This window comes from Myotis yumanensis, unplaced genomic scaffold, assembly GCF_028538775.1.
Source record: "Myotis yumanensis isolate MYYU_CA2020_CCGP unplaced genomic scaffold, mMyoYum1.0.hap1 SCAF_6, whole genome shotgun sequence".
NCBI lineage: Eukaryota > Metazoa > Chordata > Mammalia > Chiroptera > Vespertilionidae > Myotis > Myotis yumanensis.
Window position 1 is genome coordinate 126,086 of NW_027223757.1, and position 26,271 is coordinate 152,356.

General features: G+C 57.0%; 2 protein-coding genes across 10 annotated transcripts in view; one reads left to right on the forward strand and one right to left on the reverse strand.

Moving 5' to 3' along the window:
- The window catches only part of FAM120B (family with sequence similarity 120 member B), a 33,077-nt gene extending 28,562 nt beyond the window's left edge, over nucleotides 1-4,515 (reverse strand). For all 7 annotated transcript variants that reach the window (XR_011471790.1, XR_011471789.1, XM_070417299.1 and 4 more), the window contains exon 1: nucleotides 4,457-4,515. The gene's annotated coding sequence lies outside the window, so the exon portion shown is untranslated. The remainder of the gene's footprint in view (nucleotides 1-4,456) is intronic.
- A 12,543-nt stretch (nucleotides 4,516-17,058) lies between these two features.
- DLL1 (delta like canonical Notch ligand 1) lies at nucleotides 17,059-25,141 on the forward strand. Of its 3 annotated transcripts, none has more exons than XM_070417305.1 (11): nucleotides 17,059-17,890; nucleotides 18,011-18,304; nucleotides 18,776-18,836; nucleotides 19,023-19,280; nucleotides 21,019-21,079; nucleotides 21,520-21,650; nucleotides 21,761-21,930; nucleotides 22,038-22,254; nucleotides 23,126-23,903; nucleotides 24,282-24,396; nucleotides 24,487-25,141. In XM_070417305.1, the coding sequence occupies exons 1-11, from the start codon at nucleotides 17,837-17,839 to the stop codon at nucleotides 24,490-24,492; spliced, it is 2,145 nt and encodes a 714-aa protein (XP_070273406.1). In that variant the 5' UTR covers nucleotides 17,059-17,836; the 3' UTR covers nucleotides 24,493-25,141. The 3 variants fall into 3 exon arrangements, with proteins under 3 accessions (XP_070273406.1, XP_070273404.1, XP_070273405.1); XM_070417303.1 differs by having other exon boundaries at nucleotides 24,539-25,141; XM_070417304.1 differs by having other exon boundaries at nucleotides 24,285-24,396; nucleotides 24,539-25,141.
- The last annotated feature ends 1,130 nt before the right edge of the window (nucleotides 25,142-26,271 follow it).

Genomic DNA, 26,271 nt, shown 5'->3' on the forward strand with positions numbered 1-26,271 from the left:
CCTAGGGAGGCCCCTCAGGGCTGATGTGGGGCATCGACAGTCTGCTTTCTTCAGAAGCTCCTTTCCTCCCCGCTCACCCCACCAAAATAAAAGCAACTGATGGGGAATCCGTACACCGAAGGTGTGAACAGGGATCGAGGGTTCCAGGAGGACTGTCCCAGGGCAGCTTGTGGGACAGTGTTGGCTCGATGTCTCCCGGGCATTTATGGATCCACAGACAACCAGGCGAGCAAGTCAGCTAAGGGCAGCTGCCACTCAGGTGGTCTCCACCTGTCTGAGGGCTGTCCACAGGCTCACTGGGCACTGACAGACACTCTCCTGGACCAACGCCAAGCAGGCTCCCCAGGGCCCTCTTCTCCACAAGGCACAACCCTAGGCTTCCTGCTGGCCCTGCCCAGTCCAGTTGACTCAAGAATGCTGCTGAGTCAGTGTAGAGAGAGAATCCCCTGCCTGATTCTTGCTGCTCCTTCACTCTGCCTGTTGGCAGATGCCTCTGCCCTATTTGAAGTTGAGCCCTACCTCTACCTCCTATGACAAGTCTGGAATAAAGTCTTCCTTACTTTTTTAATTGTCAGAGTAAGAAGCTTACTCACACAAGAAATGGGAAGCCTGAAGTTACCACGATGTACTTGACTATGCCCAGGTACGTCCAGACTTGGATGCCCTGGAAGACCTCCCACAGCTGCCATGACCACTGGTGCCAAGAAGATGCAGACGCTCAGGAGCTGGTGGCAGACCCCTGCACACTGTATCCTGGGAAGACGGGGCAGGCACTGGGCAGTACTGACGACAGAAGGAAAAGCTCTGGAATAAAACCACTCTAAGCCCAACCTCCACTTCCTTGCAATGAAACTCTGAGCAAGTCGCCTTATTCTATATGCTTCATTTTTCTTATCTGCAAAGTGAGCTCTACAAGACCGACTTCATAAATTGGTGTGATGTGATTTCATTTAAATTATAAATTTATTCATTAAACATTTCTCATTAGTTGCCTCAGGTTTAGTAAAATCTGCCCAGTCCAAAATTCTTAAATTATCTTAAAATAAAGCCATATAAATATGAGGATTTATTATACTTATGATTTTTATAAGCTAGATTACTTTTTAATATTGGAAATAAAATTTTTTCTGAAAAAGTAGCCGTGAGAAATAAAGTAGCCATGTTCTTTGTAGAAACTCATAGAACAAAGAAAAAAAACCACTCATAGCCTCATCTTCCAAAAATAAGGACAATAAACATTTTAGAGTATATATTTCTAAAAACTGGGATCATACTTCTCTATAACCTATTTTGTGTCTTAATTTATTAGGTGATACATGTTGCCAAGTCAGAAGGCTGACCTGTTATGGTGTAATTTTAATGGGTGCACAGTGTGGTGTGAGTGAGTTTTCAACCCTACTGCTGGACGTTTATGCCATCTCCTATACTGCAAGCCATAAATAAGAATGTGAGTCACATCCATGCACAAAAATCTCATTTCCTTGGGATGAATCTTAGATGTGAAACTGCTGAGGCGAAGGAAAAGCACATCCTGGTCATTCTTCGCCAACAGGCTGTCAGTCTGTAGTTGTAACTCGTTAGCACTCAGCTCTCCTCACCACCACTAGGGCAGCTATCTGAACATAAATCTGGTTTACTCAGTCAGCAAGACAGACAGCCCTGCCCTCCAGTGGCTTACACTCTGGCAGGAAAATGTCCAACAGGCAACAAGCACTTGACTTAACTGTAGGGCAGAGAAGGGCAAAGCATGTGAATGGGGGGAACACGCAGTAGGAAGACCCAGCCCAGGTCCGGGACCCACGATGGCCATCCTGAGGGTCCAGATGGAGACAGGTGAGCAGGCGAGGCCTGAAGCAAGAGTGGTAAGGGATGAATTCTTTGAAGTCCATAAGGTGTCTTTTTATTATTAAACTAGAGGCCCGGTGCACGGATTCGTGCACTGGTGGGGTCCCTCAGCCTGGTCTGCTCTTTCTCGAAATCTGGAACCCCTTGGGTGTTGTCAGACTGCTGGTTTCTGTCGATCCGAGAGCTGTAGCAGTGTGCGAAGTGACAGGCGGCCAGGGAGGAACCCAAGCTGGGGCCGAGCACCTCGCCGCTGTTCATCCTGGCCCGCTGTGCCTGCCATTGCTGCCGCTCAGTGGCGCTGCCGCGGTGGGCGGGAGAGGCTCCTGCTGCCACAGCTGCACTTGCCAGCCATGAGCTTGGCTTCTGGCTGAGCAGCGGAGTGCTCCTGCTGTAGGAGCGCATTGACCACCAGGGGGCAGCTCCTGCATTGAGCATCTGCCCCCTGGTGGTCTGTGTGCATCATAGCAACTGGTCAACCGGTTGAGTAGTCGACTGGTCTTAACGGTTGCTTAGGCTTTTATTATATAGATGGGTGTTTCTAAGGTGCTTAAAACATCTGTTCTATTAAATAGTTTAACCTGCAACTTTATGTGTTTTCCTCAAACATGGAACATGGCGGGGGGGGGGGGGGGGGGGGACGGGGGACGGACGACGGACGGACGGACAAACCCAAAAGCTAAGTGTGGCTAGAAGCTCTGTTTAAGGGAACAGGAGTGAGCTGAGGCTGAGTGGCAGGGCCAAGAGCAAAGGGGCGCAGACCACACAGGCGCTTACACTTCCCCTGAGGGGAAAGCACCTGCATCTCAGAAACACTGCCCTGCCTGCATGGAGAAGGGATGGAGGCAGGCGAGACCGAGACAGATGAGGGGCTATTGTGGATGCTGGTGGACTGGCTGCCGGTATCCCACAGCCTCCCCATTTTGGAAGAACCCCAAGACTAGAGGGTACAGAGTCCTACTTCCTACTGCGAAAGACTAGGGAGGGTAGAGAGACCATATGGTCCCCCAGATGAACCGAAGGCATGGGGTCCACATTCCCGCATGTGCTCAGTGTGCGTGCAGCTCGGGCTTACTGTGCTCTGGGCCGTGTGCGAGCAGCTGCGGATGAGGCAGTGAACGGGACAGAGTCCCTGTCTCAGATCTGGATCTTTAAGAGGGAAGCAAAGGCTCAGAGTCGTTCAAGAAGAAGAAACACAGGTGTGTGTGTACATATGTCAAGATGCATAAAATCGTACACTTGAAATGTTTCTTTGTTCTATGAATTTTCTGCAAAGAACATGGCTACTTTCTACAATCAGAAGGCCCCATAGCAAACACCCCCTGCAGTCCCTCTGGCACTTACCAGTATTGTGCAGACTCTCGGAAAAGGCACTTCTGCCCGCAAAGGCAGGCAGAGCTGGCCGGGCCAGCAGTGTCACAGGCAGTAGCGGTGGAGCTGGACTGGAACCCACCTGCCTCTGAGTCTGTATTCCTTTCACTAGGACTCTAACACCTAACACTCTGCATGTCAGTCCAGAGATCTGTCCTTCCAGAAGGTTCTCCCAGTCCCTGGGGCTCTGACAGAATGATCAAGAGGGCGGGGCAACCCAGATTTGGGTCCCTGGGGGGCCCCCACCCCCGAGTTCCCCAATCCCCTTCAAGGGCCAATGACCCACAACCACTGTCACAGAAGAGGAACATGTGTGCAGACCTGTCACCACGGAGGCCTCGTTTATCCCGATTTCAGGATAAGAATCCACTGTGAGCTTTTACATTCAGGAGCTAGAGCTAAAACACTGATTCATCAGAGACTTCCGCAGGCTCTGGCTTGCCGTCTGCGGACTGGGTGTCAGTTCTAACAACTCGCTCTAAGCCCACAGGAGAGAAGTGTGGACGGGCACGCGAGGGGGCACACCGGGCCCGGGGAATGGGGACGCTGGCCTGGGAGAAGCAAAAGGATAGGAAAACTTTAAAAAAAAGGAAGCTGACAGCCACACAATCTCCGCACAGCTGCTCGGGAAACCGCGGGGTGGCTAGAGCTCTGCACGCCCTCTCCGGGGGGCACCTCGCCCCCAGCCCCCCTCCCCCCTCCCCCCTCCCCCCTCCCCGGTTTTTCCCGGTTCTACCCGCGACCACACGTCTTCCTGAGTGTCCGCGCCTCAACCTGACACCCCCACTCGCCTCCGCGGGGCGGGATGGTCCCCCTTCCCCTCCCACCCCCACACCGACTATCCAAACGCGGCCCAAAGCCCCTCCCGGACGACGGAGACGCCGCCCTCGTGCACGTTCCTGGGCGGCGAGCCCGTCACCCTTCGGTACCCGAGGGTCCAGGGCTGGAGGGCGGAGGTTCGGGCCCGACCGGGGAGGTGCACCAGCGGCGGCGCAGAGGGTGACGCGACAGCCGGGCCGCGAGGACACCCGCACCGGTCGCCCCAGGGGCCGGAGCACGGCGGCGGGGGGGGGGGGGGGGCGACGGACGGCGGGCCCGGGAGGGGAACGGCGGGGCCGAGGGCGGCGGGGCCGCGGGGACTTGGACCCGGCCTGGGCCCGCCGTCGGGCTCACGGCAGGGGCGGCCGCAACGGCGCAGAACCGTGGACGCCGCACGGCGAGGGCCCCGCAGGCCCGGCCCTACCTAGAGACGCGCCAGCTCAGCCGGAGACTGGCCAGCGAAGCCGCGATCCCGCCGCGGCCGCTCGCGCACTTCCGCTTCCGCTCGGAGACTTCCGCTCCAGGGACCGCCCGGGCGTGGTGCGGGGCCGAGGCGCGGGGGAAGCGAGGTGCGCAGGCGCCGCCCCGGTTGCCTGGGAGACCGCGCGGCGCGGCGGAGAGCGGCGTCTGTGGTCCCGGCTTTCCGCGGGCGCTGCCGGGGCGCCGCGCCTCCGCTCAGCCCGCAGTCGGGCCGCCGCGTGGAGCAGGGCTGTGGGTCACGCGCGGGCCGCGCTGTGACAGCTCCCGGCGCGGGTTGGGGGCTCCGTGACTGGGGCGGGCGCCGAGGTGAGCGGGACCCTGGTCCTGCAGCGCGTTGTCTGAAGAGGCGGAGTGCGGACTCCAGGCCACGTGTCTCGGCCTCATTTCACCTTCGGGACGAGCTCCCTGGGGCTCCGAGGCCAGGCAGCCTTCGCATTGTGCACAGCCCCCCTCCTGCGCCTGCAAGGCCACCCATTTCCCTACAGCCAAGAGAACATCCTGGTAGCCAAGCGTGATGGCAGAAAAATAGCCTTGAAACCAATCTCATTTATTTTGACAAACCAGCTATCAATAGCACCAAGTTAGGCTCGTGCGCGGTGTCAGGAACGCGAGCCCCAGGGAGCAGGAAACGGTGGAATGTTGCTCCTGCGGAGTCCAAAGCACTCGCAGATCCAGCACTCAAGGAACTAGCGAATGGAAATGACACCACATGCAGGCATTATACAATTTGGGAAGAGACCTCTCCATTTGGCATACCAGGCTTTCATTTCCTGTTGATATATTTTGTTCTAAGTAAAATCAAATCGTGCGCCACACTTATTACTGGTTGGGTGCCTAGGGTTACACGAAGAAGTGTGTGAGATGGTCTCTAGTCCTACGGAGCGCACAGGGTGGTTGGGGAGACAAATATTAAGTTTAGAAAACAAGGAACAAGCGAAGCCTAGAATAAGGCCTGTAACGTGTGATGAAGAAGGTGGTAAGGAAATAACGTGTGAACTGAGCCAGGAGGAAGGATGGAACCGGAGACGGGATGAGAAGAGGACTTCTAGACAGACAGAGCAAACCTAGGAGAGAGATGGAAGTAGGGACTCAGTGACGACGTGAGGGAGGATCCAGACTTCGGGAGCAGGAGGTTTGAACTCATAGATAGTGGAGGCAAGGGAGGCAGGTGCCCAACACCCCTCACATTGCTAAGTGAGTCCTGCCACTTTGCAGAGCTTCCACAAAACCTTTCTGCCTCCCTCCTCACTATACACAGATGACCAAAGGTCAACAGACATTCGAGGAAGACAGGGGGAAAATGAAAAAAAAAAAAACTGGAAGAAAAAATGTTATGGAAAACTTAATTATCTAGTCTCTGAAGACAATATTACATCAATAAGTAAAGATATATAAAAGCACTCAGAAAATAAGAGCTCTTGAAAATTCAGGAAGTAATAACCTAAGTGTAAAAGTTGATAAAAATAAGATAAAATTGATATATGTTAGACGATAAAAGAAAAAGACATGGGAAAAGAGAAAACATAAGAAAATTACAAGATTAAGAAGTTCAACATCTGAAAATAGCAATTACAGGAAAGAGAACAGAGAAAATGAGGAAATTACTTATGAAATAATTCAAGAAAACTTGCCAGATGTAAAGACATGTTCTTATGTAGAAAGGTCAAACCATATGCCCAGCACAGCAAACCTGAAAAGGTCCACACCAGGGCACATCATCACAAACTGTCAGACCTAGAAAGCTTCCATAGAAGAAATAAAAGGGCCGCACTTAAGGCATTGGACATCAGAAAGGCATGGAAATTCTCCATAGACTCTCAGGAAGCTGAAATTCAATGAGGCATTTTCTTCAAATTCTGAAGAAATTAATTTTAATATGGAATTCTACTCTCAATGAGACTATTAGTTAAGTGTGAGTGAGAATAAAGATGTTTTCAGGCATGCAGCTCAAAAATATTACCCACCAAATACTTCATTCCAGAGACATGCTGGAGGACATGCTCCAACATGAAGAAGTCAAGAAAGGACCCTCTGGGGCCTGGAGAGCAGGAACCGGATGGAGAAGGAGCAGGAGGCCCCAGGATGCAGGCTGAGGACCATCTAGATGGGAGCAGGAGGCCCTGGAGACATGACTCCAGGAAAAGTGTGACCCAGCAAATACTTGCTGTGTTTGACTATTTCAAAAGATCTGTAGAGTTTGGTGACAATAAGTAATAGACACATAAATAGCATAGGTCTCAGTTATCAATAATGATTACGCAATTTAATAAGGTAAATAGCGAATGGTAAGTTAATCAAAAGGATGCTATAAGTATTTTTTGAGAAATGGGAGGTGATTTTATCTGTATTCATAAACGTGTATTGAGGGGGACCAAAGTTTTGCCACCCCAAAATATGCTTTCTGGGATGTTGATTTTAAGCCATTTGTTAAGGAACAAAAGACCCAGAAAGAACTTCTGGCCCTCCCCTTCGCTGCCTGAAGGGATCCAGGTAGAAAAACCTGCTCAGAGCAGAAGAGCACCCCCTCAGCACCCTAATAAAGAATGTGTTTACCACGTTCGTTCTTTCTCCTCTACCGGTGAATGACCAGCTTCCCCTTTGAAATCCCACACCCCTGCCTTCTCCTTTGTTCAAAATGGCAAATAAACCTCAACTACCCAATGCACCTTTGGGTCTCCTGTTCTTATGGCACCCCCACATCATCCACTCTGCGTATTAATCCGCCTCACGAGAATTTGACTAGTAGCTCAGCCAGAAGAACTTAGACGGTGGAGAAAGTGATTTTCCTTTGACCTAACAGTGTCTAGGAAAAGGGGCGTGTGAGGGGGAACCTAGCCCTAATCTGCTAGGTTAGGATGTCCACAGGCAATCCCTACAACTGGAAAAGAAAGACACCACATCAGAAACTTCATAGTTAAGGAAGGAATTTGGGGTGGGAATGTATGGTGTGGCAAGTTGCTATTTTTTTGTTAGAAATCTAGAAATACTATTTGAATTTTGAAATTGTAAGTATGTTACTCTGATAAAAGGAAAACATTGTAAATGTAAGTTTAAAGAACTGGGTAGCTAGTGCAAGTGGTTGTAAGTGGAACAATTGTTACTTTCTAAAGGCTTTTTAATTTGTTTTAATGCTATAATACACTACAGTGAAGGAAAGGAAAACCCAAACATTGCTTGCAGATCTCTTTCCTGGGAGACTAACAGAAAAATGCACATAGAAATCAGTGTAACAGGAGAAAAAAAATTATGTGTGATTATTCACATATTTTACGACACACACAGACACTTCCGTGTGCCCTATTGTACACAGCAGCTTTACCAGTGGGGAGAGAGCCTAAAACAGGAGATAAAGAATTTATGTAAAAGAGGAAAACAGCGGAGACAAGAGAGGAAATGAAAACTGTAGGTTGAAAATAGGGAGAAGTTGGAACATGGAGAGATGAGGGGACCTGGGGGAAGGGTGGGTGCAGGACAGATTTCTCTAGGTAACCAATTGACCCTTTACATAGCCTTCAAGGCTTATTTGGAATTAGCTTTAAATTTATTTTAATCCTGAACTGAAGTTCTTTGAATGCAGCAACCACATGGGCCCTGGATTTTATTTAAATACTAGCTCACCATCTGAAAATTGGGAGAGAAAAAAGGCACATAAAAACATACTGACTTCTACATGGTTGATTCATGTCAAACATGACAAGTGTTTTACTGCTGATAAAAAGTGTCATATAGAGAGAACATGCCCTCTTCCTCTGAGAGCCAACCCATGTCTGGCTGTGGCTTCTAGGCGGTGCAGGCATGGTGGGCGGGAGTGGGCAAAGCCTGAACCCACAAGCCACAAGTGTAGAGCAGAGGGAGCACACCTCCTGTGCCCTGGTGATGAGGTGGAACTAAAATTTACTAAGACCACGCTACCCCCTAAGGCAGCGGTTCTCAACCTGTGGGTCGCGACCCCTTTGGGGGTCGAACGACCCTTTCACAGGGGTCGCCTAAGACCATCGGAAAACACATATATAATTACATATTATTTTGTGATTAATCACTATGCTTTAATTATGTTCAGTTTGTAACCGTGAAATTGGGGGTCACCACAACATGAGGAGCTGTATTAAAGGGTCGCGGCGTTAGGAAGGTTGAGAGCCGCTGTCCTATTGCGATAAGCTCTAGGAGACAATGTCTTTTCAATACTTGAACGCCAAACTTAACTGCTCTAATGGTTAAGAGGACTGAGTGAGGGTGCAGCTGAAAGTCTGTTTCGGCTTCTGCCCATGAAGGAATAATTCCTACAGAACTCATTCTTCCACTCTAAACCACTAGAAAACTAGACAAAGTATATGAGTTTACTATTTTCAGCTGGGAGACAACAGGGAGTGAAGGATGCAGATTCTTGAAAGGAAAGAACCATGGGATAAGCCCAAGGACTTCCCTGATGTTCTGCCCAGGTCAGCAGCGAACATCCATGACACAGAAGGCTGGTCCTTTGATAAGAGCAGTGAAACTGATAAACCTGCAGCTGTACTGATGGGGATCAAAGCACAGATGACAAACTACCCAGGCTCACCTTGGAAAGTGGTGTTGGCTTTCCCTGTCCTGAGGGTAAGCAGGAGACTATTGGAGCAACTAAAGTTGAGATGGAGAAATTCCTTGAACCTTACCAATGACCAAACCTGACCAAAGAACAAATAAAAAATCCAAGTAACCCTATATTCCTTAAATGCTATCCTTATTTATTATATGGAATTTGAAAGTAAAAACTTTTCACAAAAAACACTCCAGACACAGTTGGATTCATCAGTGAATTCTCTCAAGCATGTAAGGAAGACATATTAATCCTAGGGCACACTCTCCAAAAATACAAGAGCAGGCAGACTTCTCTACCGCTGTATAGTTTAGATAACGGTCAAAAGTGTTACCCAGAAAGGCTTGCTGCTCTGTTTTTGAGGAAACAGGAGGCGAGGCTCAAATCTGTTTCCTGGATGCAGGGCTTGAGGCAAGACTTAAGGGTTCCAGCCCTGTCTTCCTGGACAGTGAACCTCGGCTCTGAGAGGGTTCTGGTGTTCAGAACCCAGGCCTTGGGTTCTTCACGGTTCCTTGCCGAGGGGGGGGGGGGGGGAGAGAAGGGGGGGAAGTGGGGGGGGACTTTGTTTCTGGGCTTGGTTAGACACAGGAGAGGACCAGTTGGAGCTGGTCCTGCAGTTACCAAAGCAGCCCCCATGACCAGTGAGTGGATGAAGAAGAAGTGAGAACAGGAAGCGGCCTTCTCGCTGCCCTGCGCAGGGTGCTGCCGGGTCTGGCTCAGCCCCAGCTTGGAAAGGTGACCGCCATTAGGGGCCTGGTTCCCCCATTTGCTAGACTGTGGGGGTTCAACGACGGCCTATGCCTTAGTTCTAGCCACTGAGAAACACTATCGCTGGGCCCTTGGGAATCTGAAAACAGCCCCATTTCTTGCCTCGATTAACTTACTGCTGTTCACAGGAGCAGTTCCAAGTGCCGCCAAAACGAATGATAGTTTGTGATTGTTCTTCCCTAGCGACACAATCAGTTATTAGTGGTGATGACTGAGAAACAGCCCTTGCTCATTCCCATTTTCCTAAAGAAAATAGCATTTTGAAAACAAATCTTGATGGTGAGCCAGTGCCGTCCACATTCTGTGTCCCCTGGGAGGAGGCACAGGGGCGGGGGAGGGGGGTTAGGACCTAAAGTGCAGAGAAGGAAGGAGACCGTGGAACAGCAAGCACGCAGCTAGAAAGTAGGTCCTGCTTCTGAGATGAGGAAAATGTGTGGGTCGGAAGGTGGAAAACATGTGCCTGCGTGTCCTCCCCCTTTTTTCTCCAATACTTGGGCTGTTTATTGGGGTCCCTTTCTCTCCAGTCCATTGACTGGAGCAGGGCTTTGCAAAGCCGGTCGCCTAGCAGCGAATGCAGAAGGCCCATTCATATGACAATGGCTGGAGAGGAAAGAAAGAGCGTGGTTTGTTTAAACGGCCTCTGTCTTCATTCACAGCCTGATGTCCGTCGGCTTTGTGACACCCACAATGGCACTAAAGGACTCATTGTGGCTGAAAACAAATCAAAACAGAAGAAGGGATGCTAAGATAAAAGAGTCATGCAGCAAAATTGCTAAAAAAGTCCAAGTCTTACATCTGAGATTTATGTTACCTCTTGGCTGTGTGGCCTAGTGACCGGTGTTGATAAAAACCCCTAGAGTTTAATAAACAAAAAGATAAATGGGAACTTTATGTACATTTTTAAAGGCACCCACACAGAGGGATGGGTCTGCCGGGTTGCTGTGGGAGCTGATTCATAATTACCGTTTTTTGTTTGCACAACATTTGGGGAGCCACGCTCAGCACTTGGCGTGTCCTTTCCCGACAAACATACCCAGGCTCTGCCTGTGGAGCCCAATAGCGTCCCCCGCCCAGTGGCCCCGACCCCCACCGCGGCCCCGACCAACATCAGATGTTGCAGGAACCCACGCCCAGTTCAGCGGCAACAGGTGGAAGGTTGAATAGCTTCACACGTTTTTTCGGGAGAGGGGGTGGGGAGAGAGAGGAAGAGGGGGGCGGAGGGCGGGCTTTTGGGAGCCGATTTAAGGATTAGATCAGATGTTATTGCTGGTGAAAAATTAAACAGCCCGGTGCTCTGGGAGCGCAGATTAATATATTTAGTGACCGCGCACAAAGGCCGCCCATTGTGGCCGCGTCTGAATGCCTGTGAATGGGACGGAGCATATGCAGCCTGTCGCCGCAGGTGCCCACATCTGTTCTCTCCGGGCAGATGCTCGCAGGAAGGGGGTGGGGAGGCCGGGAGGACGGCGCTGCCGAAGCCCCGCCTCCCCCAGGCTCCCGGGTCCGGCGGGGACACTCCACCCGGAGGGCGGTCGGAGAGCCGCGCGCCGGGTTAGCGCTGGGGGCGCGCGTCTCCCTGGCGACTGCGCTTCAGAGCCCCGGGCGCCGGCGGGTGATTGACGGGCCGCCCGGGGACCGGCGACAGGTGCCCGCGACCTCCCGGGTGGGGCGCGTCCCGGAGAGCGAGGCCTGGGGCAGGCCAGCCGCGGCGCCCCTCCTCTCCCTCCTCCATTGTCCTAGTCACAGGCCTTCTGTGTCCAGGTCCAAGCCTGATGCAGGTGACCCGGCGGTGCGTCCAGGAGTCGGGGTCCGGGGGCACACGGAGGTTCCGCCGCGCACTAGCGGATCCCACGAGCAGTGCGCACAGCAGCCCCTCGGGTCGCTGTGGGCTCCCCTAGAGCCCCCCCCCCCATCCCCCCGCCGCAGGGGTGCCCGACGCGACACCGACACTGGGCCGACAGGGTACGGGGGGAGGCCCCCGCAGGTCCCAGCCAACCTGGCCCCTCCCCCGTCAGCAGAGACGCCCTTCCGAGCGGGCACCCGGTCCGGTGCGCCACCGCCTCCAGGAAGCCCTCCGGAGCGCTGCAGTGCAGGGTCGGGGGTACAGCAGCTCCCCCATAACGCCCCCCGCTGGTCCGGCACGTTCTGTCTCGGGAGGGACCCAGGGCCGCGGGGGAGGGTGGGGTGGGGAGCGCGGCCGAGCAGCTGCGCGGTCATCTGATCCGGGACAAAGGCGCGCCGCGGGGCCCGGGCCAGGTAAACACGCGCTTTGTCATGGAGATGGGCGCGCGGCCCCGAGCAGATGATCCGCGGTTTCGGGGAGTGACGGCCGCGGCCGAGGGTAGGGGACGGGGTTCTGGGGGCAGTGGGGACGCGAGGAGACAGGGGACCCGCGAGGGGAGGGGGGGCGCGGAGCAGTGGGTGCGGGAGGGGGCCGCAGGGAGGGAGGGGGCGCGGGAGGAGGGGCAGAGCGGTCCTGCCCCGGCCGCGCGGAGCCACGCGACCGGCCCTTTCTCATGCAAATGCGCACATGCCTTCGCTGTGCTCCGCAGCCCGCGGCCTCCACGCCGGGCTCCGCGCACCCGCTCAGGTGGCGACGCCCCAAAAGCACCGCACCCCAAACAACAAAACCAACCCCGTGCGTCTGAGGCCTTCCTTCCTCCCTCGCCCCCGCCGGTGCCCCCTGAGGAGAGGAGAGGTTATGAAACACGCGGGACCCTCCACGGGGCAGTCCGGGCCGCGGCCCCACGCGCGGGTCTTCGCGGCCCAGCCTGCGGTTATGCAACGGAGAAGGCTTCGGAGGAGCTGTCAGGGGGACTGTGTCCTCCCCACACTCACCTCCGGGTCGCCGTCCTGGGTGTGGGTGTGGGTGTGGGTGTGGGTGGGGGTGGGGGGTCCCTGGAGGGCGTGCCGCCCGCGGGGCAGAAAGGTCGGCCCTGGGGATGCTGTGCTGTTTACTCCCAGCCAGAGGGAAGCCTCGGGGTCTAAATATACGCTAGATGCGCCCCTTCTCTTTCTGGCTGTGGCTGGCTGGCTGGCTTAGGTCAGCGATTTCAACCATTTCCATCTCATGCCACATACACTAATTACTAAAATGCTGCAGCACACACACACACAAAAATTTTTTTGCCTACCTGACAAAAAAGGTATAATTTGGATTCATTCTCACCAGACAGCTATTGTGTTACCTGCTGTCATTTTTTAAAATTTTATTTGGCAATCTAAGGGAAAAGAGGGTCAGTGCCCCTGACTGAAGAGTGAGGAATTGCGTGCTTTAAAACTCCTGGTTGAACATCGCTGGCTTAGGGTAGAAGGCGTCCTCAGCCAGTGAGGTCCAGGCATGAGTCAAGTGTCAGCATGTCTCCACTACATTTGGGCCCGTGTTCCCCTTAGCAGTGCACGGGCTCTGGGACTGGGTCCTGGAGAGGAAGGGAGGAAAGGCCATGACACCTGCAGGCGCAGACAGAGGCTTTCCTCGACCCGCTCCCTCCTCTGCTGCTGGAACCGCCTGACTGTGGCTGGAGAAGAGCCGCAGAGGGTGTGTGGTGGAGATGTGAGGCTCATACTAATTAATACACATGCTGTGGGCTCCTTCCTTTCCTCCTTCCCTTTCAAGTAAGCTGGCATGTTTGACCAACACCAGATTTGCTTCCTGGAAGTTTTTTATTTTGTTGTTCTGAACAAGGACCCTAATTCTTCTTTGGAATAAGAGAACCTCTCTGTTGGGTATACAGCGTTCAGTGGGCCTCTGAAAACACAAACCCCACTCCAGTCTCCAGACTTGTTGACACAGAAAACTGAACGTGTGGCCGCCTAGAGTCGGAAGCCCAATCCGGGCATTGTTTACTGCAGTCTGCCCTGTCCTCCCACGCCCACCGCCAGCCACCACACACACACCTGAGAAGAGAACCTTCCTTTGGGTGGCCACGGGCGCAGGTCACACTCACTGCTGAGGGTGGGCACGTTTCATGTGATAACTGGCCTAATAGCACAGTTGATAAAATAACCAGGGTGTCTGGCAAGCAGAGAACTCGCTGTGGTGGTTGTGCCAGGTCCTGCCCTAGCCACTGGGCCATCCGGGCTCTGAGCTACGTGTGCCTGGTGGGAACAAACCACCCAGCGGGGAGTCCCTGTCCTCTCCTGTGTCTGATGTATTGGTGCCTTCTCAGCCCTAATGAGCCTCACTTTGTACAGTGAATTTGCTGAGACATCAAAAAGTATTTAAAAGAAAGTTTCCTGCTTTTTCCTAATGAGCAAGGTGAGGATTTATAGTGTGTGGGGAGGGAGACTGGGTGTGAGGGCTGACACAGAGTGAGTCTATTTAACATACGGTAGCTTAAGCTCCCGGCTGCATTTGGGGGGCTCAGAGCGCTGGGTTGTGGGAGTATAGAGACATGCAGTTAGGGAGTGAAAAAACGCCATTTGGTTCGGAGCAGATGGCTGGCTAGGGGGCTGATGGCGTCTAAAGGCGTGTCATCCCCTTCAGCCCGAGTCCCCAAGGGCTCCCCTTGTCTTCCCAATCAATGAAAATTAAAGTGCAAAGAAAGGGTGAATAGTTGGACCTCGAGTCTCTCCTTTGTTCATCTCAGCCACTGGTGTGCAGGAGTTAAACTACAACAGGCTCCCATAGAAACACCAAGTTAAACAGTCTCCTCAGCTCAGCTTCCAAAGGCAGGGGGAGCCCACGTGGAGTGGGAGGAGGAGGAGGAGGAGAGAGAAGGGGAAGAAGAAAGGAGGAAAGAAGAGCAGGCGAGGAGGAAGGAGAAAGACCCGTTCTGCTTGATTTCCCCAATACAGAATCGCGTGGCATAAATTAAGTGGGAAAAGAATGAACGCTTTGGGCAGGATTCTGATGGATTTTACGATGCCTTTCAGTTCCGCTTTGCTGTTGTAATCGAGAAATCTGTGCCGTGTCAATTTAACAAATACTTGGTGCTGAGGGGGGTTTGTTAAAGATTTGGGGCAAGTCTCCCCCCCCATCCAAGGTTTAAGCCCTTGCGCGTGGGACATATTTCCAGTTTTCTAAACTGCATTCAAACCAGCCTGTTTCCTATTCCATTTTCTAATTAAAAGGTTCCTGATATTTCATTTCTGACTGCGTCTACTCCCAGCCTCTGAAGCACAGAGCATTCAGAGTCCACGCTTCTCTTCCTCTTGTCTCTCCTGCTCCTGGGAGCCTCCCCCCCCCCCCCCCCCCCACACACGCATACCCACCCACACCCACACCCCCACATGCTCACACACACACACACCCACACCTCACCCATACACACATGCATGCACCCCCCCCCCCCCGCCACTCCCCCGCCAAGTACACCAGTTTCCATGCTGTGGAGAGCAGAGTTGCAGAGGAAACATGGATGTCATGAAAAAAAAGCTGCTGACACTAGGTGGCAAGATTAAATTAGGATTGGCCAGTCCGCCAGGGTGGTGAGTCCTTGCAAAGTCCCCCAGGCTGGCTGGGCTGGGAGTCCCTCTGTCCGTCTCTGGCACTTTTGAAGCTCCCATTTGTTCAGAACCAAACAGCAGGGGGTTCTGGTGGGGTCCTAGCCTGCCTTCCTCACCTCAGCCTTAAACGTGACTTCCGATGAACTCTTCGCTCCTCTAACAAGGCAGCAGTGGGGAGACTCGGTGGACAACGTCACCAAGTGATTCTCAGGTTGCTGTGTACAGTGGTCTGACTTAGCATCCACGAGACTGTGATCTTGACGTGGGTTGCAGTGAAAGTCCACTTGGCCAGGACGTGCGTGCGGTTCCCACCAATAAGGGGCTGGAGTGAGGCCACCGTGGCCGCTCCTGGCTGTGCTGTGGTCCAAGGGACACCTCCAGCGCTCACACCTTCTGGCCGGAGGAAGCTGCTGCGGCTGCTGCTGGTGTGTGTGTGTGTGTGTGTGTGTGTGTGTGTGCGCGCGCGCCCGGGTTGGGGATGTGAAGGCGGAGCAGAGTAGCGGAGGGAAAGGGACCTCGGACTGCGCCCCGCACAAAGCTGGGTGCCAGGGTAGGAGTGTGCGCCCCACCTTCCTTCTGGCTCGCGCCTGCGAGCAGGAGAGCAATTTAGAGAATTCATTGTGTGATACGTGTTCTCGGCCCTCCCAATAAACTCATTTCCCTTAAAAAAAAAATGAAAACAAAAGTTCCAGTGTTTGATGGACGTGAAAAACCTCATAAGGTGATGGTTGAGCAGAGGTTGCGGGTGGGGGCCGGGCGAGGTCCCCGGAGCCTGTGCCGGACATTGTCGCGGCGGCCGGGCGCGCGAAGGGAGCTCTCCCCGCATTGTGCGGAGCAGGTGCGGCCGCATTACCATACAGCTGAGCGCACAAAGAGCCACTGATTCCGGCTGCACAATAACAGGCCGCCCTAATGACAGCCACGCGAGCGACACACACCGAACTCACTTTTTACCAGGCGGAGGGAGGCCGAGGGGGAGACACCGGGAGAGAGGGCTGGAGCCCCGGAAAGGCGGCGGTGGCCGGGAAGCGCGCAAGGAGGGTGTGCGTGAGCACAGGGGCGGAGGGGCTGTCGTTGACGGCGTCGGTATCTCTGGGCGGGGGGACACCCTACCGGACCCCGCCCCTCCAGCGGCCGCGGGGATCCCGGGTGCCGGGCCACCGCGCTCGCCCCCGGGGCCCCTTTTCGCGGGCCCTGTGTTCCCGGACGCAAAGTCGCCGTCCTCGGCCGGGAGGTGGATGAGGTCAGACCTTCCCAAACTTCTCGAAACTGCCGCGGTGCTCCCGCCACCTTCTGCCGCGGCGCCCGCTCCTGTCCTGCGGTGCCCCCGGCCCCCTCCCCCGGAGACTCCGCCTTCGGAAGAGGCCGCCTCGGGAAGGCGGTCCGCGGGGAGCGGAGCCTCTAACTTCGCCCCCCCTCCCTTCCCCGGAGCCCCGGACGCGGCCGCGCGGGGAGACGGGGGCGGGCGCCGCGGCAGGGACTGTCTCCGGTTGCGTCCAGCGCACAAGGCCGGTGGCGCTCGGCGGGCGGGAGGCGCGCGCCCCTCTGTCCCCGGGGCCTCCGCGCGCCCGTGGCCGGGAGGCAGCCGCGGAGGCCGGGCCGCGGCACCGGCGCCGGATCCGAGGGGATCCTCGCGGCGAGCGTTTCGCCGGAATGTAAATGAGCGCCCTGCGCGGAGGCGGGGGCGGGCTCGGTGGCCGGGAGGCGGAGGGAGTTGCACATTTTACAGCTCACTGACCATTTGGCGAGCCATTGAGAGGAGGGTTTGGAAAAGTGGCTCCTTTGTGACAGCTCTCGCCAGATTGGGGGGCCGCTCATTTGCATCTCATTAGCCATGCGGACGGACGGCGGGATATAAGGGCGCGGCGCCGGCGGAGCCAGACCCTCGGCGCGCACCCGCGGGACCGGCGGCCGGCGGCTCGGCTCGCTACGAGGACGGGCTGCGGCTCGGAGCCTCCTCCCACGGCCTCCCCGCCCCACGCGTGTGGACTCGGATGGCACCGGCTGGGCTCCTCGGAGCGACGCGACTCTCCGCGGCGGCCCAGGCGGCTCTGGGGGCCCGGGCTGCTTCCCGAGCGCCCGCCGCAGCCGAGTGAGCGGCGCGGCCCGGATCACCGACGCGCCGTGGAGTCCCGGACCGCGCCTCCCACCCGGCTCAGAGCAGCCTCCGCCGTTCCCGGGGAGCCGAACCGACCGACCGGACGCGTCCTCCCGCCCTCCTTCTCGCCTTTTGCCTGCGAAGACGCCTGAGACAAAACCAGGAAGCGGGCGACCCTCGCCCACTCGTGGGCTGAAAGCACGAGGAGGAAACCGAAAGTTGCCGCCGCAGGAGCGACCTCCCGAGCGAGCCTGTCCGCGCGCGTCGCCCAGTGCCGCAGCCGCAGGGCGACCGGGAGCCGCGGCCTGGCCCCAGCCGGGCCGGCCCCGGGGGAGTCCGGGTCTCCGGCAGGCCAGGCGGCCTCGCACCCCGCCGCTGCGTGGAGCGGGGAACCGGCGGGACGCCAGGGGGGCCGGCGAGTCGGGCGGTGCGCCATGGGCCGCCGGGGCGCCCTGGCCCTCGCCGTGGTCGCGGCCCTGCTGTGCCAGGTGAGTGTCCGGAGCCCGCGGGGCCAGGGGGCAGGACGCGCGGCGCGGGCCGGAGCGAAGGCGAACCGGAGGGACGCCCCGCGCCCCCGCGCGCCGCGCTCAACGCCGCTCCCCCCGCAGGTCTGGAGCTCGGGGGTGTTCGAGCTGAAGCTGCAGGAGTTCGTCAACCGGAAGGGGCTGTCGGGCGACCGCAGCTGCTGCCGCGGGGCCGCGGGCCCGCCGTGCGCCTGCCGGACCTTCTTCCGCGTGTGCCTCAAGCACTACCAGGCCAGCGTGTCGCCCGAGCCGCCCTGCACCTACGGCAGCGCCGTCACGCCGGTGCTGGGCGTCGGCTCCTTCAGCCTCCCCGACGGCGCGGGCGCCCACCCCTCCTTCAGCAACCCCATCCGCTTCCCGCTGGGCTTCACCTGGCCGGTGAGCGCACCTGCACGGGCGGGGCGCGGGCCGGGCGGCGGCGGGTGACAGCGGGGGCGGGTGAGGCCCAGAGGGGGGGACGGACCCTCCCCTGTCGGATCTCTGTGCCCAGCCCCGGTCCCACGAGCCCTTCCGTGGGAAGGCCCGAGGCCCCTGCTGAGTTGGGCTGGTCGCGGCCAGCCTTGCGCGTGGCACCCCAGGCCCTCCGCGTGGGTCCACCGCCTGCAGACCAGGACAGCCCCGCCTGCTGCGCGCAGTCTTTTTTTTCCCTTTTTTTTTTTTAAGTGATATCCTGTACTAACAGGCTGAAAAAACACGCCAGGAAATCACTCTTTAAAAAGTTCTTCCATTTCCTTGAGGAAAGTGAAAACACCACCCAGGTCGCTAGCAGCCACAGGCCTCCCTGATGTGTCCCCAAAGCTCAGTGTTTAAGAGAAGGTTCTAGTTTTCCTTGTCTCCCGCTTCTCCCAGGGCACCTTCTCTCTGATCATCGAAGCTCTGCACACAGATTCTCCCGACGACCTCGCCACAGGTAAACACAACCCCCCAAGCCCCAGCACTCTGTGAACCCCTGTGCCTGTGGCTGAGTCCTGGACCCTTACTCTGCACAGAGCCACCGGGCAGCCGGGTCTCGCCCCCCCCCCCCCCCGCAGGGTGGTCCTCCCTGCCCTGTCCAGCCTCCAGGTGCAGTCAGCACTCACAGGCACCTCTCCCGCAGAAAACCCCGAGCGGCTCATCAGCCGGCTGGCCACACAGAGGCACCTGACGGTGGGTGAGGAGTGGTCCCAGGACCTGCACAGCAGCGGCCGTGCTGACCTCAAGTACTCCTATCGCTTCGTGTGCGACGAGCACTACTACGGGGAGGGCTGCTCAGTCTTCTGCCGCCCCCGGGATGATGCCTTCGGCCACTTCACCTGTGGGGAGCGGGGCGAGAAGGTGTGCAACCCTGGCTGGAGGGGCCAGTACTGCACCGAAGGTGGGTCCAGGGTCGGAGGGCTGCTCCCCTCAGCTTACTCCCTTCCCAGGGAGCGGAGGGGCGTTCTGTGCACCGGGATCCAGGCTGTTAGCACTAGAGAGGGGTTCCGCGGGGAGACCGAGTCTGGGGAGCCCTGGAGACCTGCCAAAACTTCAGTCAGCTGGTCTCGGGGTTGGGGTCAACTGAGACATTTTAACTTCCGCTATGGGAAGCTGCCCTTCTTAATCAGGGAGGATTTTGGAGACAGGCCAGGGGTCAGGAAGTCAGTGAGGGAAAGGGGGGAGGAAGGAAGGGAGGAACAGAGGGCAGCATGGGGTGTTGGCGTTGGTGTGTTGGCGGCCGTGAGCCAGTTCTCTGCTGGGGCAGCATCTCAGTGGAAAGTGTTAATTCTTCTCTGAAGTTGGGGCACTTGGCCTCTCCCCAGAGCTCCTGTGTTTGCAAACACCCATGTGATGTGCGCAGGCTGTCTGGCGTTGTCACCCGTCGGGTGGGTGCATGCGGAGGCCGGGGGTACCAGGCTTGGGTGGGGGGGGGGGGGACCTGCTGGGGGTGAGGGGACCCGCCCGGCACCTCGTCTAGGAAAGAAATGCCTTTACAAGGGACCTAGGCCTCCTGCCCTGCATTCGGTTCTCCTGGCAGCCAGGGCAGACCAGCAGCTGCTCTGCAGCACAGGGAACCAGAGCTGGGGAGTGGGGGCTGTGAGGACCCTGTAGGCTCCTGGGCCTGGTTCAGCTGGACCCTGGCAGGCCTCTCCCCAGCCTGCTAGTACCCCCTGCTGCCTGCACAGCCAGGGATCGGGTTTCCCTGCAGTCAGGGTGGGTCCTGGAGCTCCCAGACCCCAGGGAACCGTCCTTCTCCTGCCCTGGGGCAGGCAGCCTAGCGGGAGGTGCACTCTCGAGTGGGTCTGTGCCTGGGGCGTGCGTGCCCTTCACTCTCCACCAGCTCCTTAAGCACTTGGAGTTCCACTCTGGCCCGAGTGGCTCTGTTGTCCTAAAAACTTGTGGAGCGGCTTGTTAATGAGTTTCATAACCAGGCATAACCAGACCAGGAAGCCAGCCAGCCCCCGCCTCCCCGCCCCCCCGGGCCAGGCCTGCTGCTCCCTTCCCCACTGTCCTCTCTCTTCTTCACTGTGGGGTAGCCACAAACTCAAACTTTTTTCTTCTTATTCAAACACTGGAGTCTCTCCCCGCCCCCAGCCCGCGCGTGCCATCCATTAGATCCCGGCAGGGATAGGCGCAGGGACGCACGCCGGCTCCCATTGGCGGAAAGGGCGCGCGTGCATGTGTGTGTGTGGTGTGTACACGCCGGGGTGTGTGGGGTGGGGGCCGGGTGAGGGCCGTATTGTTGCACGGGGCAGCTGCTGGGAGAGAGCAGACAATGGAGCAGCTGTCCTGCCCTGGTCCCTGCAGACCAGCTGTCCACCCTTATCGACACACACACTTTCTGGGTATTAAGAGGTGGAGCTTTGTGCATAGAATTGGGAAGTGGGGGAGGAGATGGGGAAGGACTTCTGACCCTCTCTCAGAAGAAAAGGGGATGGGGTGGGGGTGGGGGCTTCCTCCATCTTTTGTCCCTGAGCGGCTGTGTTAAGAAGAATGCTCGCCCGCCCGGCTGAGTAAAGTCCATGGTTACCAGGCAGGACGGAGATTAGTTCAGGGGCCAGAGGGAGCCAGGCGAGTGCGGCCGCGGCCCTGTGGCCCTGGGAGCGCAGCTTGACCCCGTATTTTCTCTGCTGCAGCAATCTGCCTGCCTGGATGCGATGAGCAGCATGGGTTTTGTGACAAGCCAGGGGAATGCAAGTAAGTCTGCAAAAAGCCGTTTTCTCTGTCTCGTTGTCCTTGTACAGCGAGTGTTTGTGTAGACTTTCCAGGTGATCACTTGTAAAACGCGTGAGACTAGCTGGTGGGGCTGTTATTTGGGTGTTTCTACCTCCTACGTGTATGGAAGTGTAAGGCCACGGCTTGTCAGTCTGCTCGGCTCCCTGGTTGTGGGAACTTACAGACAGCAGCTGAAAAATGACAGTTTACTTGGGGTCAGACTTGGGGTGCATTAGAATCCCCTGGGGAGCTGCCAGATGACCCCAGGAGGCAGACCCTGGGGGCCCTAGGAGAGTCCCCTTCTTGTCTGTTTGAGAACCAGGTGCAGGTGCTGCTGGGAGGAAGTTTCCTGTGAGCGGGAAATGCTTTGTCCCCCTGGGCAAAGGTCGATGCCCCCCTGACCCTGTCCTCTCTCCCCTCAGGTGCCGAGTGGGCTGGCAGGGCCGCTACTGTGACCAGTGCATTCGGTACCCGGGCTGTCTCCATGGCACCTGCCAGCAGCCCTGGCAGTGCACCTGCCAGGAGGGCTGGGGGGGACTCTTCTGCAACCAGGGTGAGCCTCCTGTTCCCTGCAGGCGGCCAGGGCTCCAGCTCCTCCCTGGGAAGGTGCGGACTTCCCGGCCTGACCTTGGACTTCCCTCCTCTTCCTGTCCCACCCCTCAGACCTCAACTACTGCACACACCACAAGCCCTGCAGGAACGGGGCCACCTGCACCAACACGGGCCAGGGGAGCTACACCTGCTCCTGCCGGCCTGGGTACACCGGGACCACCTGCGAGGACGAGGTGGACGAGTGCGGGCCCAGCCCCTGCAGGAATGGGGGCAGCTGCACGGTGAGTCTGGGCGCACGGGTCGGGCGCCGTGTAGGCCCTGGCTGGACACGGACCCCACGGGTCTGCGGAGCAGCTTTAAGGAGCTTTTCATCTTCCCCGTCACGTAGGATCTCGAGAACGGCTTCTCCTGCACCTGTGCACCCGGCTTCTACGGCAGCGTCTGCGAGCTGAGCGCCATGGCCTGTGCGGACGGGCCTTGCTTCAATGGGGGGCGCTGCTCCGACAACCCCGAGGGAGGCTACACCTGCCACTGCCCCGCAGGCTTTTCCGGCTTCAACTGCGAGAAGAAGGTGGACGCCTGCAGTTCCTCGCCCTGTGCCAATGGTAAGGGCAGCCCACGGAGGCCTCGTCGCGGGCTCACATTTAACCTCAGGCCAGGCCCGTGACTTTGCGAGCCACCTTGAGCTTACGGAGCCCTTAAATCTGAACACAGAGACACACTGTAGGGATGTTGCAGGGGGAGCCTGGGGGGAGGGCACAGAGCTCGCTTGGGTCCCACGCCCCTCCCCGGAGTGCCTGGGAGCAGGCCCCGCTGCCCAGGCGGCGTGCCACCCTCCAGCCAGCCACCTGGTTTGGAGGGAAGCCCAGCCCTGCACTGTCACCCAGGTAGCCGTCTTGTGTTGGTGTGTCTGCGGGGAAATGTGGGTGGGACACCCTAAGCACCTCACAGGGAGGGCAGCAGGCCCCCGACAGGCCGGCCTTTCTGGAAGCTTCCAGAGCTTCACCCTTAGGACAGCCCCGGGAGCCTCCCGATGGAGGAGGCGTGTCAGTCGCTCGGATGGTGAGCCGTCCTGTGGCCACGCTCTGGTCCTGTGGACCCAGGAGGCCCGATGCCCCACTCTCAGCAGCAGCGGGCTCCGTGAGGACACGGCCCTGCTTCCCCCTCTCACCCTGCTCCCGCCTGGGCTCGTAGCTGGGCTGCTCGTCGTCTCTGTGACCTGGTCCCTCGTTGGGCGGCTGTTGGGCGCCGGGAGGCAGGTGGGGTTGTGCACCCGCCCAACACAGCAGAGCCACTCTGGGGCCACGAGTGGCGTTGTCATCAGTCACGGAGCCAGCGGCTCTCCCCCGTGGATCTGAGGGAGGCAGAGGGTTCCTTGCCTTGAGCTGCAACCCCCTTCAGGCCACAGGCTGTCTGTCCTGGTCTCTCCTGTGGGTCCCGCCACGGCGGACACAGCCCGTGCTCCCTCTGTTTCAGGTGCGCAGTGTGTGGACCTGGGCGACGCCTACATGTGCCGCTGCCGGGCCGGTTTCTCGGGGCGGCACTGCCAGGACAACGTGGACGACTGCGCCTCCTCCCCGTGTGCCCACGGCGGCACCTGCCGGGACGGTGTGAACGAGTTCTCTTGCACCTGCCCGCCCGGCTACAGCGGCAGGAACTGCAGCACGCCCATCAGCCGGTGCGAGCACGCGCCCTGCCACAACGGCGCCACCTGCCACGAGAGGGCCCGCCGCTACCTGTGCGAGTGCGCCCGGGGCTACGGGGGCCCCAACTGCCAGTTCCTGCTCCCTGAGCCGCCGCCCCCGGCCCCCGAGGAGTACATGGAGGCCGGGCCCTTCCCCTGGGTAGCCGTCTGTGCGGGCGCGATCCTGGTGCTCGTGCTGCTGCTGGGCTGTGCGGCCGCAGGGGTCTGCGTGCGGCTGAGGCTGCAGAAGGGCCTGCCCCTGGCCGACCCCTGCCACGGGGAGACGGAGACCATGAACAATCTGGCCAGCTGCCAGCGGGAGAAAGACGTGTCCGTCAGCATCATCGGGGCCACGCAGATCAAGAACACCAACAAGAAGGTGGACTTCCACGGGGACCACGGCAGCGGCAAGAACGGCCCCAAGGCCCGCTACCCCGGCGTGGACTATAACCTGGTGCCCGAGCCCAAGGGCGAGGATGCCGCCTCCAGGGACCCCCACAGCAAGCGTGATGCCAAGTGCCAGCTGCAGGGCTCTCCTGGGGAGGAGAAGAGCACCCCGACACTCAGGGGGTGAGTGCTGTGCGTCAGGAGGGTCGTCTGGGAGGCCACCTGGGGAGGGCTCGCCGACACTCCGGCGTGCTTTGAGCCAAGCTGGGCGAGGGTGTTCTCTGAGCTCTGGTTCAAACATGTTTGCCCGGCCTGTGTGGCTCAGTGGATTGAGCATCGACCTATGAACCAGGAGGTCACAGTTTGATTCCCGGTCAGGGCACATGCCCGGGTTGTGGGCTCCATCCCCAGGGTGGGTCATGCAGGAGCCGATTCATGATTCTCTCTCATCATTGATGTTTCTATCTATCTCTCCCATTCTCACTTCCTCTCTGGAATCAATAGATTTAAAAAGAAATGTTCGCACATGCTTACTGTGGTTCTGTTTTATTTTCCTTTCAGTAGGGATGCATCTGAAAGGAAAAGGCGGGACTCTGTGTACTCTACTTCAAAAGACACCAAGTACCAGTCGGTGTTCGTGATATCGGAGAAGGACGAGTGTGTCATAGCCACTGAGGTGGGTGTGGGCACGGCCCTTGAAGGCAGGTACGGACTGCCAATCTGGACTTTGAGCTAACTTCTCGTTCTGTCTTGTTGGCCCCTCTAGGTGTAAAATTGAGGTGATATGGCAAAATTCCCGTTTCTCTTAAACTACATAGAATTCCAAGGATCTATGCCCCAACGGATGCTGCTGAGAGGGAAAAGGAGGCCTTCGAGACGGCGGTGGGACGAGGCCCCAGAGGTCCGCCAGCGGGGGGCTGCAGGCTCGGGCTGCTCCAGGACGCCTGTTGCACTCTGCTTTTCGCGACGTCTCCATTGCACTATGGACAGTTGCTTCTAAGAAATATATATTTAAATGAGTGGATTAATGACGACATGAGACGCATGCACTGCCCGGAGTGTATATTTTGGATTCTTATGAGCCAGTCTTTCTTGAATTAGAACCACAAACACTGCCTTTATCGTCCTTTTTGATACTAAAATGTGTTTTTTTTTTCTAGGTGGGAAAAGATGTGTGTTATTTTTTGGACTTGTAAAAATATTTTTCATGATATCTGTAAAGCTTGAGTATTTTGTGATGTTCATTTTTTTATAATTTAAATTTTTGGTAAATATGTACAAAGGCACTTCGGGTCTATGTGACTATATTTTTTGTATATAAATGTATTTATGGAATATTGTGCAAATGTTATTTGAGTTTTTTACTGTTTTGTTAATGAAGAAATTCCTTTTTAAAATATTTTTCCAAAATAAATATTATGAATGGCGGCCTGTGGCGTGCTGGCTTTCTGCGCGAGGCCCCGAGAACAGACACAGCGGGGCCCCTGGTGCTCCGTTTCTAACATCTGTTCTGGTTCCCTTGGATCGAGCGAAAGCCACCTTCCCGGCTCCTGGGCCCATTCAGAGGACAGCCGAGGAGCAGCCCTGACGGAAGCAGCCCCAGCTACTTGGCGACCCGGCCACCCTCCTTCCATCTTCCTTCCTAAGGACGGAACAGACATCGTGAGGAACGTTCATGGCAAAGACTCTGACTTAGAGAGATACCGATTCTCGGTTGGCTTGTGGGTTCATTTCCAGTTAATTCAAAAGAGTTAGTTGCCTTCTAATTCAATCCAGTTGTGATGGGTTAGCCGACAGTAATAAGATCACCAGCGCTTGCTGCAGGCCAGGCCCCCGTTACGCCCTCTGTGAGCCATCAAGCTGGTCCTGAGAGTGATGTCATTGCTGGTCATGCAGAGGGAACAGGTGTGGGGAGTGAAGTGACTTGTGCAGGTTTTTTCCCCCAAAAAATGTATTTTTATTGATTTCAGAGATGAAGGGAGGGAGGGGTAGAGAGAGAGAGAGAGAAACATCAATGATGAGAGAATCATTGATCGGCTGCCTCCTGCATGCCCCACACTGGGGATCGAGCTGGCAACCTGGGCCTGTGCCCTGACTGGGAATTGAACCAGGGACCTCTTGGTTCATAGATCGATGCTCAGCCCCTGAGCCACGCCGGCCGGGCTTGGGCAGGGTCTGTCAGTGGCAGTGTCAACCTTGAAGTCTGGGAAGCTGGCTCCATGCGCCCGAGTGACCCTTAGTCATTGTCAGAAACGCCGCTGCTTCGAGAGCGAGACCCACCGCTGGTGTCTTAGGTGGTTCCAAGGACGGGTGCGGGTGTCGGCCCTCAGACTCGGGTGTATTTCTGGGTTGGAGGGAACCGACCGGCAGACTCCCTGGTCCCAGGGACAGGAGGTCTTTGCACTGGTCCTGACTGTACAATCAGAAGTTCAGGGATCCTCCTGAGGAGGAGAGGCCGGTGTGTGTGTGTGTGTGTGTGTGTGTGGTGGAGATGGTAGGCTGAGACCAACAGAGCCCCTGCACGCTAGGTGGCTGGTGCTTTTGTATCTGA

Excerpts from the sequence above, each read along its gene's own strand:
- DLL1 (XM_070417303.1), top strand. The coding sequence starts at position 17,837 with ATGGGCCGCCGGGGCGCCCTGGCCCTCGCCGTGGTCGCGGCCCTGCTG. Across the intron at positions 21,651-21,760 it reads GGGACTCTTCTGCAACCAGG|ACCTCAACTACTGCACACAC; the intron begins GTGAGCCTCCTG and ends CCCACCCCTCAG. Across the intron at positions 24,397-24,538 it reads AGTGTGTCATAGCCACTGAG|AATTCCAAGGATCTATGCCC; the intron begins GTGGGTGTGGGC and ends TAAACTACATAG.